At 43.1% G+C, this 18,223-nt stretch overlaps 1 protein-coding gene across 1 annotated transcript in view; it reads right to left on the reverse strand.

Moving 5' to 3' along the window:
* WNT9A (Wnt family member 9A) overlaps positions 1 to 18,223 on the reverse strand; it is a 230,130-nt gene that overhangs the window by 70,020 nt on the left and 141,887 nt on the right. The window contains exon 2 of the mRNA XM_069210979.1: positions 13,823 to 14,082. Within this exon, the coding sequence (XP_069067080.1) occupies positions 13,823 to 14,082 (260 nt within the window). The remainder of the gene's footprint in view (positions 1 to 13,822; positions 14,083 to 18,223) is intronic.

Below are 18,223 nucleotides of genomic sequence, written 5' to 3' on the forward strand. Positions count from 1 at the left end.
AAGTTATATATGTCCTGGTAGTGAAAAGCTCCTCATTTTGCTTTTTTGCTACTGAAAAGACCTTTTTCTCACATTGGATGACTTTGAAGTTACCTCATTACATTTTGTAAGTGTAATTGCCAAATGGGAAGAAGTAACTGGTTCATGTCTGGTGTCTCTGGAATCCTAATTTAAAATCCTAACCAATGGTGAAGTCAGGTTTTAAATTACAATTCTTAAAATGCCACTTTTAGAAAGTTGCCATTTTCTTGCCTTGGCCATGTAGTGCCTGTGGCCTGTCTCTGATCACATGACTGGATGTAGTTGGCAGTTGGGCGTTGGATATTCCTCCTAGATAGCCACACACAATGGGAACTTAGGTGTGATTTAATGGGCCATCACTGTCAGGGTAGGAGGGAGGAGCTGGGCCCAACCTCACTTACACCTAAATAGGCTGTGTCTAGCTTTCCACACAAAGGGCTGCATATCCCCTGTAGTTAGTCTGGGGCCAGGACAGGGAAGACAGAACATATGTGCACATCAAAGCCATGCCTCTAGAAGCTGCTTACCGCTTCAAAGGCACAACTGTGTATAAAAGAAGGGCCTCAGACACCACCACTTCAGTACACTTCTAGACCTGTGGATACTCTGCCATTAAGAATAACTGTCACTCTGCTGGACAGCTACTCTGGAGGAGCTGCTGCATTGCTGTGCTGACCTGCTGCCTGGGGAGGAAGAACCGGACCTGCAACTTCATCCTGAACCCAGGATCCCAGAGTAACTCCAAGGGCTAGTCTGTTAGCCTCCTGATCTGAGCCTCAGGGCAACAATAGGCTCCCCATATCTCCTGGACCCGTCCCCAACATGATCTTGACCCCCAAGATGCAGCTCTCAGGTCCTGGGCCCTTAGTGTGGCTCTTGAGCTCTTCATGTCAAGCTTTTGGGCTTGTCATGAAAATGGGCCTGTTTACACCGAAAGTGCAACACTTTCATGGAAAATCAGTGTGAGCTGCCCCAAGTCTGTTTCTTTGCACAGCAAGCATCGTCCGCCCATGTTGATCGCCAATGTGAGGCTCCAGCCCGCCCATCTGCCACACCCAACCTGCTCTTTGTGCCTCACGGCCATCGTTAATGACACTATCCTTGCTCCCGGCGACCTTCTTCCTCGCAAACAGGACTCTTGGCACAAAACCTGAGAAAGTAAAACTTCAGAGGGACTAATCTAGGACTGTATCTATACCACGCTCAATGTGATCTGCTTGAACTTTTGACATTGACCCGTTCCAGTGTGACAAGAGAGCCGTGGTTGGTGCTTTATGCTTTATGCTTTATGCTTTTAGGACCATCATTCTTTAAAAAATCATAATGCTGGTCCTACTAATTGGATTTGTGTTGTTTTGGTCTTGTTCTATTAATTAAACTCTGATCTATTTTTCTTTTCTAACCTGGTGTGGGAACTTTGTGTGCTGTTTTATTGTTGTTTGAAATGTGGCACGAATACTTTACACCTCGCCTCTAAGTTAAGCTTGACTGGTCTGTGCCAAGCTACCAGGGGTTTGAGCACAGATTAATTTGGGGTTTTCTTGTGCCTTATCTAACTAGGAATGTGATTGCTGTTTGACCAGGGCACACGCACCAGTCAACCTGAAACACAATTTCTAAAAGACACCATCTTGATGGTAGCAAAATTACAAAATTACTCCCCCTTAATTATTCTAAAAGCACAAATAAAATTACTTATCTTGAATCTACTGATAGTTGTACTTTGTATCTTACTAATACTATTACAACACCAGTGATATTACTGGCACTACCAATTGTATTAGCCTTACTAGTACTTAAGTCACTATTAGTCCTAGAGTACTATCATTGCCAACAATAACACCAGGTACACAAATTGTGTGATTACTAATATCAGTGCAAGTCTAGTTTATACTGCGCACAATACTTGAAATGAAAACTAACAGTTGCAAATTAGAATACTCATTTGCAGGGTTATCTGAGCAGACATCATGCCGTCAGGCTTTTACCCGTCTACACTACACCATGAGAAAATATACCACAGCAGCATAGGCAAAGAATATGGAAGAACAAATAAGAGAGGTGATGTGAGGATATGAGGTGTTATAGGAGCACACACCCATAGAAAAGAAGGTGAGCGCACAGAGGAGAATCTCCCCATGAAAAAAATAAAATACAAAAGAGTACCAGAAAATAGAGGCAGGCCTGGAAAGCTGGTAACAGGTGCATTTGAAGGTCATGGTATGCCTCCTTCAGTCCTCCAGAAAATCTGCTCTCCCCCTGTAAAAACAGAAAGGTGTTGCACAACAAAAACAATGTATATGGGTTGGGGAAGGGGTCACACCACTAATATCAAAAAGATAAATGTGAGGTGGCAAGTTCACCATGGGAGGAACTACGGCATAAGGCACACGACTGAGGGCTTCCTGCTGTGAAAAGTCCTAGAACCAACAATATCTTATACAGAAATATTGTATGACATGGATATTGTTGCATAGCTATTTTTTCAAAAACATTTTCCTTTAAGGTTTAGATTTTCTTTGATTAAATCCATTGGGGAAAGGACATAGGGCCTCATTACAACATTGGCGGGAGGTGTAACTGCCGTGCGGCCATCAATGCAGCCACACTCCCGCGGTGCCCATTATGACATCCCCGCCGGCCCAGCGGGGATGTGGGCGGCAACATGGGAGCCGGCTCCAAATGGAGCCAGCGGTGTTGCGGCCGTGCGACGGGTGCAGTTGCACCCGTTGCGCTTTTCACTGTCTGCTGTGCAGACAGTGAAAAGCTGTGTGGGGCTGTGCCAGGGGGCCCCTGCACTGCCCATGCCAAAGGCATGGGTAGTGCAGGGGCCCGCGACTCCCCTTTCCGCCAGCCTTTCCATGGCGGTTCCTACCGCCATGGAAAGGCTGGCGGGAAGGGGACTCGTAATCCCCTGGGCAGTGCTGCAAGCAGGACAGCCCTGGCGGATTAAAACCGCTGGGACCAACGTGGGGGAAAACCGCCGGTCCCGGCGGTGCAAAGCACCATGGTCGTAATCCGCGAGTTTGCACCGCCAGCCTGTTGGCGGTGTAACCTCCAAAACAGCCCTGGCAGTCTTTGACCTCCAGGGTTGTAATGAGGCCCATAATGTTTAGGATTCTTTTAGACATTTATATTCTGGTACCACAGCAAACTAACATCATGAGTAGCACAACAGTATTACAATTAGGCTTTTATATGTTATCCCATGTCAGGTCATACAATGTTACGTTATGTCATTTTAAATTATGTTATATAGCTGTGAGTGAAACATTCACTACCTACAAAGGCATGAAGGTGCTCTACAACAAGGAATGATGTTTGGAATGATGTGGGCTAGACTCACTGGATACTGAATCAAAAGAAAGGTCCTTAAGGGTTTTTTAGAAAAGGGGGGTTCTGGTTGGCTGGGGTATGCACCTACGTTAGGCAGATCCCACCACTCTAGTCAGGGCGTGGGAGTTACACACCCAAGATAACGCCTGCTCACCCCTTTGGTAGCTTGGCTGGAGCAGTCAGGCTTATCCCAGAGGCAATGTGAAAAGCGTTTGCACAACCCACACAACACAGGTGACACAATAAATACACCACAAAGGAAACACAACAAGTTATATAAAAATAAACTGTATTGCATAAAATATCATTAGACCAACCAAAATATGTATCAGTCATACCCTGTGTTAGAAATGGGGTCTTTGGTTGACAGTCAGGTTACCCCCTGTTAAAGCAAGGACCCTCACTCTAGTCAGGGTAAAAAAGAATCACCCTCAGCTAACCCCTGCTTACCCCCTTGGTAGCTTGGCAGAGCAGTAGGCTTAACTTCAGAGTGCTAAGTGTAAAGTATTTGTACCAACACACACAGTAACTTAATGAAAACACTACAAAATGACACAACACCAGTTTCAAAAAATAGGAAATATTTATCTAAACAAAACAAGACCAAAACGACAAAAATCCAACATACACAAGTCAAGTTATGAATTTTTACAGATTAAACTTAAAAATAGCACTTAGAAACACAAAATGCTTTGAAGAGGTGTTAACACGGCATCGTGATGGAGTCGTTCGCAACAAGCCGACACCAGCGGCGCCGGACACGGAGTCGTGTAGACCCCCAAGTACAGTACCTTTGGTGAAGAGTGAAAACAAGTCGATACGCGAAGTCGGGGATTGCAGCGTCTGTGCGAAACTTTGAATCTGCGCACTTCGAGCGGCGTCGGTCAGGACGTGGTGCAGCGACTTCCACTGAGTTGCGGACTTCAGCGGGGCTGCAGCGGCGTCAGGCCTTCGAAGGTCGTCACGTTCCAGCAAAGATCACGGCGTCGGGTGCAGGCGGCGTCACCGGGCTCTGCAGCGGTGTCGGACCGAAGTCGTCCGAAGTCGATTTCCTTGGATTTCCACCAGCTTTCCTTTCAAGGGCCCAGGGACTGGATATGGGCACCACTTGTCGGAGCAGGAATCTCTCCAGAGACTCCAGGTGCTGGCAGAGAGAAGTCTTTGCTGTCCCTAAGACTTCAAACAACAGGAGGCAAGTTCTAAATCAAGCCCTTGGAGATTTCTTCACAAGATGGAAGGCACACAAAGTCCCGTCTTTGCCCTCTTACTCTGGCAGAAGCAGCAACTCTAGGATAGCTCCACAAAGCACAGGCAGGGCAGCACTTCTCCTCAGCTCTTCAGATATTCTCCAGGCAGAGGTTCCTCTTGTTTCCAGAAGTATTCTAAAGTCTGTGGTTTAGGGTGCCCTGTTTATACCCAATTTCTACTTTGAAGTAGGCCTACTTTAAAGTAAAGTTTCTTCTGAATGTGAAATCCTGTCTTGCCCAGGCCAGGCCCCAGTCATTCACCAAGGGGTCGGAGACTGCATTATGTGAGAACAGGCACAACCCTTTCAGGTATAAGTGACCACTCCTCCTCTCCCTCGTAGCACAGATGGCTCATCAGGAAATGCAGACTACACCCCAGCTCCCTTTGTGTCACTGTCTAGTGTGAGGTGCAACCAGCCCAACTGTCAAACTGACCCAGACAGGGAATACACAAACAGGCAGAGTCACAGAAATGGTATAAGCAAGAAAATGCTCACTTTCTAAAAGAGGCATTTTCAAACACACAATTTAAAAATCAACATTACTAAAAGATGTATTTTTAAATTGTGAGCTCAGAGACCCCAAACTCCACATGTCCATCCGTTCCCAAAGGGAATCTACACTTTAATCAGAATTAAAGGTAGCCCCCATGTTAATCTATGAGACGGACAGGCCTTGCAACAGTGAAAAACGAATTTAGCAATATTTCACTGTCAGGACATATAAAACACATTACTCTATGTCCTACCTTAACTATACACTGCATCCTGCCCTTGGGGCTACCTAGGGCCTACCTTAGGGGTACCTTACATGTAAAAAAAGGGAAGGTTTAGGCCTGGCAAGTGGGTACAGTTGCCAAGTCGAATTTACAGTTAAAACTGCACACACAGACACTGCAGTGGCAGGTCTGAGACATGATTACAGAGCTACTTATGTGGGTGGCACAACCAGTGCTGCAGGCCCACTAGTAGCATTTGATTTACAGGCCCTGGCACCTCTAGTGCACTTTACTAGGGACTTACTAGTAAATCAAATATGCCAATCATGGATAAACCAATCACATACAATCTACAGAGAGAGCATATGCACTTTAGCACTGGTTAGCAATGGTAAAGTGCTCAGAGTTCAAAAGCCAACAGCAACAGGTCAGAAAAAATAGGAGGCAGGAGGAAAAAAGATTGGGGATGACCCTGCATAAGCAAAAACGTCCAACACCCTGCTACACAAGAAGTTGTCAGAACATCACATAGATGATTAGTACTCTGCAGGAATAGGCAGTATTGGCAAACATATAGGTTCCTGGGATTCTGCCATACCAGCAGGAGTCAGGTCGTCAGTATCCCCAAAAATACACATGTCATAGTAAACACATTATCATGAATGCCCAGATATCATTCGAAAGGCACATATGATGAAAACATTTCCACACACACATTACTCTCCAAATGCAGCTCAGACAGACCCCGAAACTATGCGGGTTTCTCCCAACATGGCAAGCGCGACTTAAAAGAAGAATCAGATCAATGAGAGTCCAACATGCACAATAGAGGGAGAAATGCCATGTGAAAAGGCAATTATGGCAAGAGTCACCAACCACCTCTTTGGTATGAGGCTCACATGCTCATGTGCTTTTTCCACAAAGTATGTGGTGACAGGGACACACTCCATCCCCACAGGAGCTCTGGTGCTCCTATTGCCATGAAAGTGGTTTCGAGGGGGCTCGGCAGGGATGGGGCCTCTGTAGAGGATTCCCTCCCCCCCGCAACCCACGTTCAGGCTAAGTTATGCAGGGATAAGGGATGGAGGCACACCCACCTCTGTTAGTAGTGGCGAGGAGACCACTCTCAATCTCCCCGCATGCAGGGGTATCCGTGTGGTGGCCCGCGAGTGCATGGCACAGTCACGTCAGGTACGAAGCAACCAGCTCTGCACAGTGCCTTCACCCCTGCTTCCAAGGGGAGGGAGGGAAGCACACAACTCCAGTGACACAGGGGACTCCAATCGGTCCTCCCACTCACGCCTCACTACTGTGGTGGTTTCCTGGGCCACAGCTGCGATCTGGGAGAGGGGAGGACACCTTCCTGCCATCAGGGTCAGCAGCCTGCAAAGTGCTTTGCGGCCTCAGCTCATCGGGTTGATAGCACCCATCACACCCAGCCAGAGCCATGGTAAGCACTACTTGGCCTCCCCCGAGATCTCTTCTCCACATCAGACCATGCTGTCGGCCCAGGGGGGGGGTACCGTGCTACCACCAGCTCCCTTCCTATCTCCTGCGGCTGCGGCAGTGTGTCCTCTCAAGGCAGGGCCTGCCTGTTCCCCTGGGGCACCACTCAAAGCGGGCAGGCCTGCGTACGTCAGGGATGATTGGCAGCCTTTGCCACACTTCTCCTGGTTTCTCTGGCCCTCCTATAGGGAGATATACAGATTTGATCTTGCACCGATGCTGCCAACAGGGCCACAATCACAGGGGAGAACAGGAATGTCCTCTGTTCTCTCCTGTTGAAGGAAAGTACAGCACTCTCTAAGCACTACAATGTAGAACCCCAGGGAGGAAGGGGGCATACCAGCCAGCCCTTTTAGAACAACTAAGGAGCACTCAGGGCGGGAGGGCCAGCAGCAGGGCAGCACATAAGTCAGCTGGTCACAGTGACAGGTCCTTCTGCAGCCCAGCAAATCTCAGCAGCAGACTAATGCTACAGGTCCAGCAGTCCAGATGATGGTTCCTTATAGCAGCAAAACAGCTTCTGTCAAGGTGAAGCATGTAGAGCCAGCACCGTCTGGTTACAAGTCCCACTCAGTGTCTCTTACTGTTTCAAAATGTTGTGTCCAGCTTCCACAAAGGTGGGGAAGGGGCGGTTCCAAACAGTACTAACTAGTTCCAGGATTGTCCCCTTTCTCCTCCAGCACTGGCTGCAGACATCAGTAGGGGGTAAATGAGCCCTTTGTGTGAGACCAGAGCACAGCCTTTACAGATGTATGTGTGCCCCGCCTTTACCTCTCCCATTCAGACCATTCAGTATGCAGATGCACTGTTGTGACACCTCCACCCACCCTGTGTACAAGCTGTTTGAGAAGTATGCACAAAGCCCGGCTGTCACTCTGCCCCAGATGTGGATTTAAAGTCAAGCTGAAAAACACCAGAGTTATAAGCATAATGGTAATAAAAAATCCACTTACACCAGTTAGCAGCATTTCTCACTACCATTCTAACCATACCAAACATGCCTATGCCACCTTTCATAGATCAGACAATACCTCTTAGACATATGTTAGGGCATTTCCAATGCAATCCTATGAGAGAAGCAGCGCTCAAAGTAGTTAGAAACTGAATAGGCTGTTTGTCACTACTAAGACATGTAGTACATAAAGACGTATGTCCTACCTTTTTCTTCTGTGGGTGGTGCAAGTTGCCCTGCAGGCCCACTAGTAGCATTTAATTTACAGGCCCTGGGTGTTAAGGATACCACTGTACAAGGGACTTACAGGTGCATTAAATTTGCCAATCAGGAGTAAGCCAATGATACCAAGTTTAGAAAGAGGAGCACAGACACTTTATCACTGATCAGCATTGAAAAAGTCCCCAGAGTCCTAAAGCCAACAAAAATAGGTCAGAAAAAAAAGGAGGAGGAAGGCAACACGTTTGGGGATGACCCTCTGAAAAAGGCCAGGTCCAACAGAGATCATTAGAAATATTTGGAGGTGAAGCAGAACATTCTTTTACAACTGGGCAGCTTGCAATCTGAATGCCTGATGGGAAAAAAGAAAAAGAAAAAAAAAGAAAGAAGGCAAGAGACAGATTCAAGATTCAAAGGAAGGGCACATTTAATACAATTTTCTTTAAAAAATATGACCCAGCTCAAAAAGGAATCGGCTATAATACCTAAGGATTTACAAGGTCTGAATTGGAGGCCAATTAATGTCTTCCAAGAGGGGTGCAAATACTTCCACTAAAAGTACTACTGCCCTACTAGTGCTAGTGCAGAACTGCAACTAAAAACGTGCTGCTGATCAAAATTCAGTGTATTTTCCTTTTTTACGCTTTGGTCGCCAAAATATAGATTTTTTTTAGATGTGTTTCGTTATTGAAACCTATTTTGGCCCAAGAACTACCTTGTTAGCTCATCCTCACGTAAGAACAGCCGGGGATTATATGACTATTCATACGCCCTGATTAATTTCAAAGTTCGCATGTGCTTGGTATCAGGCTTACCAGACTACAGCAAAACATTCCTCCACCCTCAATTGGCCACTGTCAAAATGGTGAGTTAATCGACGTCTAATCCTTTGGCATATACATCTCTTAGAAGGTATTGCTGACTCTGGAATCTGAATTTAAGAACTCGAATTCCCCTAGATTCACGGACAGTGACCCATGAGATAGTGTTTCTTGAGTCAATACCCGCCCCCCCCACAACCCTCCACAACAGGACATCAGATTTTCTTGCTGACTTCCATCTCTCTGATGCCGTTATTGAATGCAGAAATCGTAACATGTGTTCCTGATCACATAGAAAGTCTGTGGCCGGGCCGTGAATTTCCCCTAACCTTTCAGTTCAGAACATCTGGCAGTCGGTGGCACGTTCTCGGTCCATTATTGAGTAAGCTCTGCCAGCACCACATGGCGCTACATCATAGACTTGTTGAAAGTTACCAGGAAACAGAAAACGTTGTGCCGTTTGTTGTCTTGCATCAGAGGGAACACAACGTCACCACGTCCTTTCCACTCCGCTCGTCTAGCCACAGGCAGGAAAAGCCTGGCTTGGAACCTGTGGCAAGCAGACTGTTACGAGGACTTGAAGACGAAGCTCCATTTCTGTAATATAAACCCAATGCTTTCTTTTGCTTCTACACACCTGCACGTGTTGGACTGCTAATTGTAAAATAAGGTGAACCACAAAATACACAACAATAGGAGCCGAATCTATTCACGAAATGCAGTGCGAGACTTTGACAAATGGGTTGTCTGTTTATATATAAACACAACAATGAGGTAGGCCCATTCTTCTCTTTACCTTCATCAACCACTATAATGGAAGTGATCCCACGATGATGATTGGGTGTATGTGTCGAAAAGCTAGTGGCCATTGAGAATCATGCATAATAATTTAGAAGATATTTATGATTACATCTTAATGAAATTAAGATATGACTAGTGAAGATGCATTCTTATTTAACAATAGAGAGCTACGCAAGTATGATCGGGACAGGGATTTGCATGCTGGGGAATACGTCTGTTCTAGGAATTACCAATGGGTGGGAAAACTAGAAATATGCAGGGGATATTCGGTAAAGACTCGTCATAGAACAAAACGCCAGATGAAGACCACCACCTAGTGATGAAATACTATTCCCATCCTACAACACCTAAATACCCTACCTAGTCTCTAATTTCACCCTGTTCCAAGTCGCATTGCTGTCCTTGAGTTTCAAGTTGGTTCAGTTTCTTTTTATTTGCATTCTACTTAATTCACATTTATTGCACACAGATACTTGCGAAGCATTGCCCATTTCAGAGCATATTTCTTTTTCCCGCTGACCCACTTAGGTGGATCCCAAATGCACTAAAACCCAGAGAGAATTCATCGGGTTCCTGACCTTAACATAGTAAGGTGATAAAAGAGAACCAGATGCACATTTTCTGACTTTTTCAACGTGGCTTTACTGCTCAGGGAGTATCACTGGAATACCTCTGAGTATGCACTGTTTTTTTTATACAGTTTTGTACCTCTGAATTAGTCATATAAATACGGGTAGGGGAGTGCAGGGGTGAGAGTTTAGAACAGGTAGACTTTCAAGTGTTATGCAATGAAATTTTTAAAGTTCCATATGGATTCAAAATCCTGTCGAAAGGTGAGTTACAGTCTCTCAGAAATGTCTATCTCCTTGGGATTTGCAGTTGCTGTAGAGGATCATGAGAAGGCTAAGGTAATTGGAGGAGAGGAGTCTCGAGGGTGTGTGTTTTTACTTTGTTCTGCCTGTCTGGATGCTGAACCATCAAAGCATTTGAAAACAAGGCAAAGAGTTTTGAAAGTGTATGCACTGTATATTGCACTACTCACGATGAAAGAGGACTTGCATTCTCGAGTCAAGATATAAAAGTATGCAGCTCTCTCACATGTGATGAGAGGTACACGTAAACCTTACTACTGTGTTAATGCATTGTAAACCACATTTTCTATTTGTCTATTTTAAGTACTTTAGTCTCTGTCGCCATTATATCTCATCACACAAACTATAAAGTTCTCTAGTGCATTCTTAACGGGGTCAACCCATGTAGAAAAATAACACTGTTCAATGTACTCCTTTCTGCATCACACTCACTCACCAAAAGGCACTGTAGAAAGTCTTGCTTGATGATGTCTACTTGAGCTTGAGAGGTACTGTGTCAATATTCACTCCATGGCCACTTTAAGTGGGAGTCTCATTTTAATATACAGTAAAGTGGTGCTGATGTTCAATATCATGTTGCATATGGGATTGTTTACATTGTGGTGTGATGGTGAGACATATCCAGGGTGTCAATGTCTGGTTCAAAAGACACACAGTCTGCATCACAAGTGAAATAACAGGACACAGGCATTGAAAAACTCAGAGGGAGTACATTTCCAAAGGCAAGTAAGTGGTGGGTTTCTCATAAATGGACTCTCATCTTTCCGGTGCACTGTGCATGCTGTCACCTTAACATTGAATAACATGGTTTAAAGGTGACTGAAATAGAGGACCCAACTGAGCAGAGATGTGTTCTCCATGGCCATATTGTGTTGTATGTGGCCTAAATTGATCAATCCCAGCATCCATGACATTTCCACTCTTGTGGAAGTTAATGTTTATTGGAATATATGCATGAGACAATTAAATCTTCCAACAGCATCCTAAAAGATTGCATCCATTCCTATCCATCCGTATCCTCCCACCCATTTCAACAGAATTAAAATATACTGGTTATGGACATGCATCCTAAGCAAACAACGGAACATATGTATAACTGATATGGAGAATGTATCTTGTATAAGTGAGGTGGTGTTGCAATCAAAGATAGATCCCCAGAAGACAGGTAATGTATGTTTTATGATGAAGTTTATTTGGAAAATAAAGTCTTAGTTACAGGCAATAAGTAAGATGGAAAATGCCTTTGTAAATGCCCCACCAGGAGCAACATCATTGCTGCTCAACCCACTCTCCCCAACTGACCTTCTTCCCAAACAGGCACTAATCAACATTCTATTACATCACACTCACATTGGCTGAGCAGCAAATTTATGTAGCATTATGTGTTTCGGGATGAGCGAGGGTTGGAAGATACCCTTTGCCTACTAGGGGTTGAAAGATACCATTTTGTTATTATGGTGAGGGTGGAAAGAGCCATATTTCCAAATTTATGTAGTGTCCTTTGGTTCGGGATGAACGAGGGTTGGAAAATATCCTTTGAGTACTGGGGTTGAAAGATACTATTTTGTTATTATAATGAGGGTTGAAAGAGACCTATTTCTTAATTTATGTAGTGCCCTGTGATTCAGGATGAGCGAGGGTTGCAAGATACCTTTTGCCTACTCTTTCAGTGAGGGTGAGAGGAAGACACACGTTGAGGTAAATTTTATGTAGTATTCTGTTGTTTGGGATAAGCAGGGTTGAGTTACCCTTTGCCTACTGCTGTTATGCGTGAGCATGTGTTATCGTGAGGGGCAAGGATGAGTCAGGGTTGGAAGACACCCTTTGCCTGCTGTTGTTACACATGACTGTGGTTGGAAAAGACCCTTTTAGGAATTGCTACCTGGTTTGAAAGAGATCTTTGATGAATTGCTACCTGAGTACAGAAGATGCCCTGTGTTTTGGGTATGAGCGTAGGTTAAAAGATACCTTTTCTATGGTTAAAAGATGCCCTGTGTTTCGGGGATTAGTGTGAGGTTGATTTCAGGGATGAGTGTAGGTTATACAATACCTTTTTCTATGGTTACAGAATTCCCTCTGTTTCTGGGATGAGTGTGGGAGTGAAAGAGACCCTTTTCTATGGTCACAAGATGCCCTAAGTTTCAGGGATGAGTGTAGATTGAGAGATACCTTTATTTTGTCTACTGCAGTGAGGGTTGGAAGATACGTTTTCATTATGCACAAGATGCTGTTGGGCTGTAATGGACCTTTTGCTTTCTTCTTTCATGAGGGTTTAAAGATATCTATTATGTATTTTTATTATTTTCCTTAAGGAGACAAGATGTATTGTGACTTGAATTGTTGCTTTGCTTCCTCCTCTTATTTACCGGTTCCCTGCTGCTCAGCCAGTGTGAGTGTGATGTAACAGAATGTTGATAATTGCCTGGTTGGGAAGAAGGTCAGTTTGGCGAGAGTGGGTTGAGCAGCAACGATGTTGCTCATGGTGGGGCATCCACATAGGCATTTACCATCTTACTTATTGCCTGTAACTAAGACTTTATTCTTCAAATAAACGTCATCATTAAATCTACGTTACCTGTCAAATAAGGATCTATCTTGGACTGCAACAGGTGGGTATATCAATAATTTTGTAGCAAGCTCAAAACTGCCAAACTGTCAGTCAAAAAAATATGCAGCTTAAATGTAGTCAGTCTCACACAGTTTCCAAAAAAACACCTGAGGGTTTACACCTCTTGACACAGAATGGTTGTGGACAGTCATAACTAGGTATGCCCTTTTGTGCACAAGGAGAATTTTGCATAAATGAGATGAAATGAAACTCAATTTAAAAGAGGTGTTTTCTTTGCACCATTCATGAAGTCAACTCTGACAGTGAATTTGCAAATTCTCTTATTTTTTTAAAGTTAATAGTTAAATAGTAATGAGGCGTTATTAAGGTGACAGTGTGTTACAATGTGTAAAATTCGAATTAAACATTTTTGAGATTGTTTTTTAAAGATTTAGAAACCATAGGTGTACGTTTTAAAAAACTTTACAATCTCGACAGCCACAAGAATATAATGTTTATATGTTTTTATAAGACAATAAAACTGTTGAAATACATGGATGTTTTTAAACTGAGCAGTGAATTTAAATGCTACCAATATATTTTTAAGGAAACTAAATTATGCAAAAATCACTTTCCCAGTATTTCTTCTAGTGCAGAGTTTTTGCAGAAGTTTGTGAAGTTGATTGGTTGGCAAAATGTTTGAACGTTTGCTTACCTTTAGTTTGGACATGTCCTTTCACAGACAGTTATGGAAAGCCTTCCTTATGCATTGTGGTCTTACCTCTTTGTAGTAAATTGGATCGGTACCGCCCCTCCAGTGTGCAGTTCCACCTTTCAAAGCGAAACTGGTACTGGCACTCCAGGGCGCTGGAGCTAATGGCTTCAACGAGGGTCTCGGCGACCCCTGGGTCTCGTCGACACATCCTGCGTTGCTTCCGCTCAAGCTTCAGCCGGTCACACACCTTGTAATATGCTTTGACTGCAGCCTCCTCCGTTTCTGAAGTCAGAGGGAGGATGGTCAAGGGTTCGTTCCCGGTCAGCCTGAGGAGGAGAGAGGAGAAATAGCTCAGAAACTTAGGGGCAGACTAGACCAGCTAATGATGATGGTAGGTCTCAGTAAGAAAAATATGAATTAAGGAGCAGAAGTTCCTCTATGGTACTGGAACCCTAGCACTTGTGTAATGCAGTGGCGGTTCAAAATTTGAGGGAGCCCCCCTGCAAAGTACATGGATGGGTCACCAATCCCTCTCAGGCAGAGGCTTTCAGGCCATGGGCCCACCACCCGTGCACAGTTTACTGTGCTGAGGGACTCCCCTGGCGCTCAGAGTACCCCGCACTGGGGGGAACTGTGGGGGCTATTGTTACACCAGTGGTGTAATGGTGGGTGTCACAACCCAGGGCTAGAAAAGTGTAACAAGAATCATTGTTCCAATGGCTTTCACCAGAAGTACGCTATTTGGTATCCCAAACAAATCTTAAACTATTGTGCATGTTTCATTATCTTTACTTTTCAGAATGGATAATTGTTTGTACATTGCATTGATTACCTGTTCTTTTCTATGCTTTTTGTAAATGCAAGAGTCTTATAAAACTCTATAAATATTTGTCTTATCCAGTCAACATTCCAGCTAATGAAATACTTATTTTTTGTTGTGAAACTTTTTTTTCCTACATAAGTATTCCAAAGACCTTGTTATTTAAAATGGAATGCAACCTATGCAAGTAACTAATCATAATATATTGATAAAGAGTAATTCACTCAAAAAACACTAATAAAGACAAAGCCGGGAGTTCTAGCTGAACCTAAGATAGGCGAGGACAGTGTTAAGCCAACTACGTCTTTGTAGACTGATGCACATGCATAGTATATGCAAAGCAGACTACTGAGAAATATGTGATGCTTTTTAAAAAACAACTCGCAAGATTGCACACATTCAGCAGATCTTCAATATTACATACATCAATTAGCGGAGAGTGAAGAGTTCAGACTGTGCCCATTGCAAACACTTGGCTTCCAAGAAATTATTTTACTGTCATTTAATCAACACATGAACAAGAATTTTGGAAGCTAGAAAACTGATACAGAAGATGGGGCCAGAGGTACCAAAGGATTTTCCCCATTCTGTGTCTATGGGAAAAAGCTTTCGTACATATGGCCCTTGGTGTGGTAAGTATCAAATTCTGTATGTCCAGCCCAATTATTAGAAAAAAAGCTGGAAATAGTAGGTATTTACTGAACCAAGAAAATATCTCAAAGAACAGTTTTTCACTGGGTGTGGTAAAAATCCCACCATCTACTGGCCCACTGGTAATCAGGTCCTTAGATGTCTTTAAAGTAACTTCCGAAATTCCATCTGGAGTTTGTTGGTAATATTTAACAACAAACATTTGCATTCAAACATACACAAGCTTCAGTAACCCAAAATAAATAAAAAATGGCTGCTATAGTTTTTCACTGTAAAGAATTTTGATTTATAGAGTGAGGAAGTGGAAGTATTTGAACTTTCTCCTGAGGTGTGAGGTCTTCCTTCTTCTTGCATAAAAGAAGCACTGTTTAAAACCATTCAATAATGGATGAATTTTCTGCTTCCCTGCACAGACCACTGACAAACTAGAAAAGCAGTTAAATGTTAAGGCTGCCTTGCATTAGGGAGCTAAATACATTTGGAAGAAAAAAATGAGTTCTCTTATAGCTCCTTGATCCTTCTGTGGAGACACCCGAAACCAATGCTTAATTTGTGAATAAAAAGGTACCGGTGCTCAAAGCCCTCTACTTATAACACGCGGCCACTGCAATTAAATGTGCGAACACGGAATACTGAGGCAGCATAATCCTGAAGCCATCTCTGGCCCCTTTACTCCATTTATATCCACTCCCTGTCCCTTTCGCTCACTCCAGCAGCTTTCTGCTCTCTCCCTTTCTAACGATTTTTCGTTTTTCTCTTCCTCCGTCATCCCCAAATGTCTTTTGCTCGCAATTAATGCTGGAGGCAGAAAATTAAGCGCCGGTCCTCAAAAATAAGTGCCGGTGTTCAGCACCGGAAACTACAAGCACAAATTAAGCACTGCCCGAAACGTTGTTCTATTTAAAATAAAGGACTTCAGAGGCTATTTCAGCATCGGGTAAAACATTCTGTTTACTTAACAATGCAGGAAGATCAAGCCCACTATTTTTCAGGAACTTTAAAAAACGAAGAGAGGAACTAACAAGTAATTAATACATGGAATGCCTATGATAACAATAGTACATTTCTAGTCACATTAACGGAATTCGTTTTAGTGTGCTTCAAGTCGTCTGTATCTCGATTGAACACAAACTCATTTTTTGAAGTTCATTCGAACTCCCCTAAAGAGCTCTAAGACAGATGTTTCCTGAAAAGTAAGACATTGGCTGCAAGTATCACATAGCTACTATGATACACTGTAAATGTACTACTTTAACTTATTGATAACCCAGCCTACGTTGCATGCTATCATTCAGGTCGATTCAGTAACAAATAAGACAGTTTACAATAAAAAAAATACATTTGTCAAGCAAGAATGCAATAAAACGCACAACCACCAGTCCGTGCTGGGCTGGGCTCAATACAGAGGGATACTGGACTATGAGGAGCAGATAGGCTGTCAGTAATGGGCGACAATTCATTCTTACATTCATGGATGTGTTTGCTTGTTAGGCATGTTTAAAGAGACAATGAGAGATCATTTTTCTGTTTTGTATACTGCTTTTCCCATTCTATTGTTTATATTTCTACTGCCTCTTGGACTATTACAGCAATGATTCTATCGTGGGAGTCTGCATTTTTTATTGGTGACTGCCATGGATTCACAAATCCGAGAATCCATGGCGCAGGTAAATAAATATATGTTTTTAGCTCAGATCCGCCACACAAGACTTAGGGGGTCAGAGTATTCCTACCCTGTTCCCCTATATGGGTGTTAAAACTTCCTTGAAGGACAGGGGGCTGAGTCCCTGAGTCCTAAAATGGTGCTGCCACATCTTTGTTGATTTGGTGACAGTCAATCTGATGAAATCTTTTAATCTGCTGGATGAGCGGATCCTACATAGCGGATATACACATACAATTTGAACATTAACTTCTCAAAAACTGCTAAACCGATTACGCCAAAGCACAAAAACCTGACTTTCTCAACAAAGATCTAGCTATCTGCCATATTTGGTGAAATTCCGTTCAACCTGAAATGTTCATGAAGGACCTGGAGTGGAGGAACATTTTTTGGGAAAGTTTCATGAAGATTTGTCAAATGGTGCCAAAGGTATTAGTAAACCAAAACTCACTCATCCTATGGTAACTAGGTAGGTAGTAGGATGTGTTTATGTACAGATGAAGTATGGTATGACTATTGATTGGAGATCATGAAATATAAGTAAACTATTTCAGCCTCCAAAATAAACACTTTAAGTTTAGTTCCCTTATCAAGATGCATATACACTCAGAAATATTATAAACAGGTCTTTTAGAAGAATAATACTGAGATGTAGGAACTTATATTTTCCAGGTTGAAGGGATCAGTCAGTTATGCAAGGATTCATCTATGTTGTTATTGTGCGTCCCCAGGTAATATCCCAATCAATTAATTACATACTTCCATTTATTTATGTGTGCAACCCTGGAATGTCAACTAAAACAGATGTGAAACTCACAAATGTTTAAAATGTACACTGTTTTGCTTGAAACAAGCCTTTCAAAGCTATGGACAAGCTGAAATAGTATCAGCATAGTGCTATATGTATAGATAAACGTGGTTGAAAACCCGACACTTGAATCCGATGGACAATTAAAACTTTATTCTGTCACCTGAGCCTACATGAACCTGTACCTTGCTACTGATTTATAGTCTATTCATGAGTTATACTACTACATGTAACACCCATCACCCTCTTCAGCATCATATTATGTGAATTTAATTGCTATAGAAATCTATTTGATAACGCCAATTCCAAAGTCTTGCATTAAATGTCAGTTTGAAAACCTACAAGCTCATATTCTAGTAGCTCTCTAATGGATCTAGAACTGTTATATCCTCCCTGTTCTTATGATATACCTTCATTCCCCCACTAAGGCTCCCTAGTTTAGGCCAAAATACCTATGCTTTTTCAGCTCTGTGCAAAAACTTTGAAGAGATTATAATGCAATGATCACTGTCTCACAATGCACTG

This window comes from Pleurodeles waltl, chromosome 10 (assembly GCF_031143425.1).
Source record: "Pleurodeles waltl isolate 20211129_DDA chromosome 10, aPleWal1.hap1.20221129, whole genome shotgun sequence".
NCBI lineage: Eukaryota > Metazoa > Chordata > Amphibia > Caudata > Salamandridae > Pleurodeles > Pleurodeles waltl.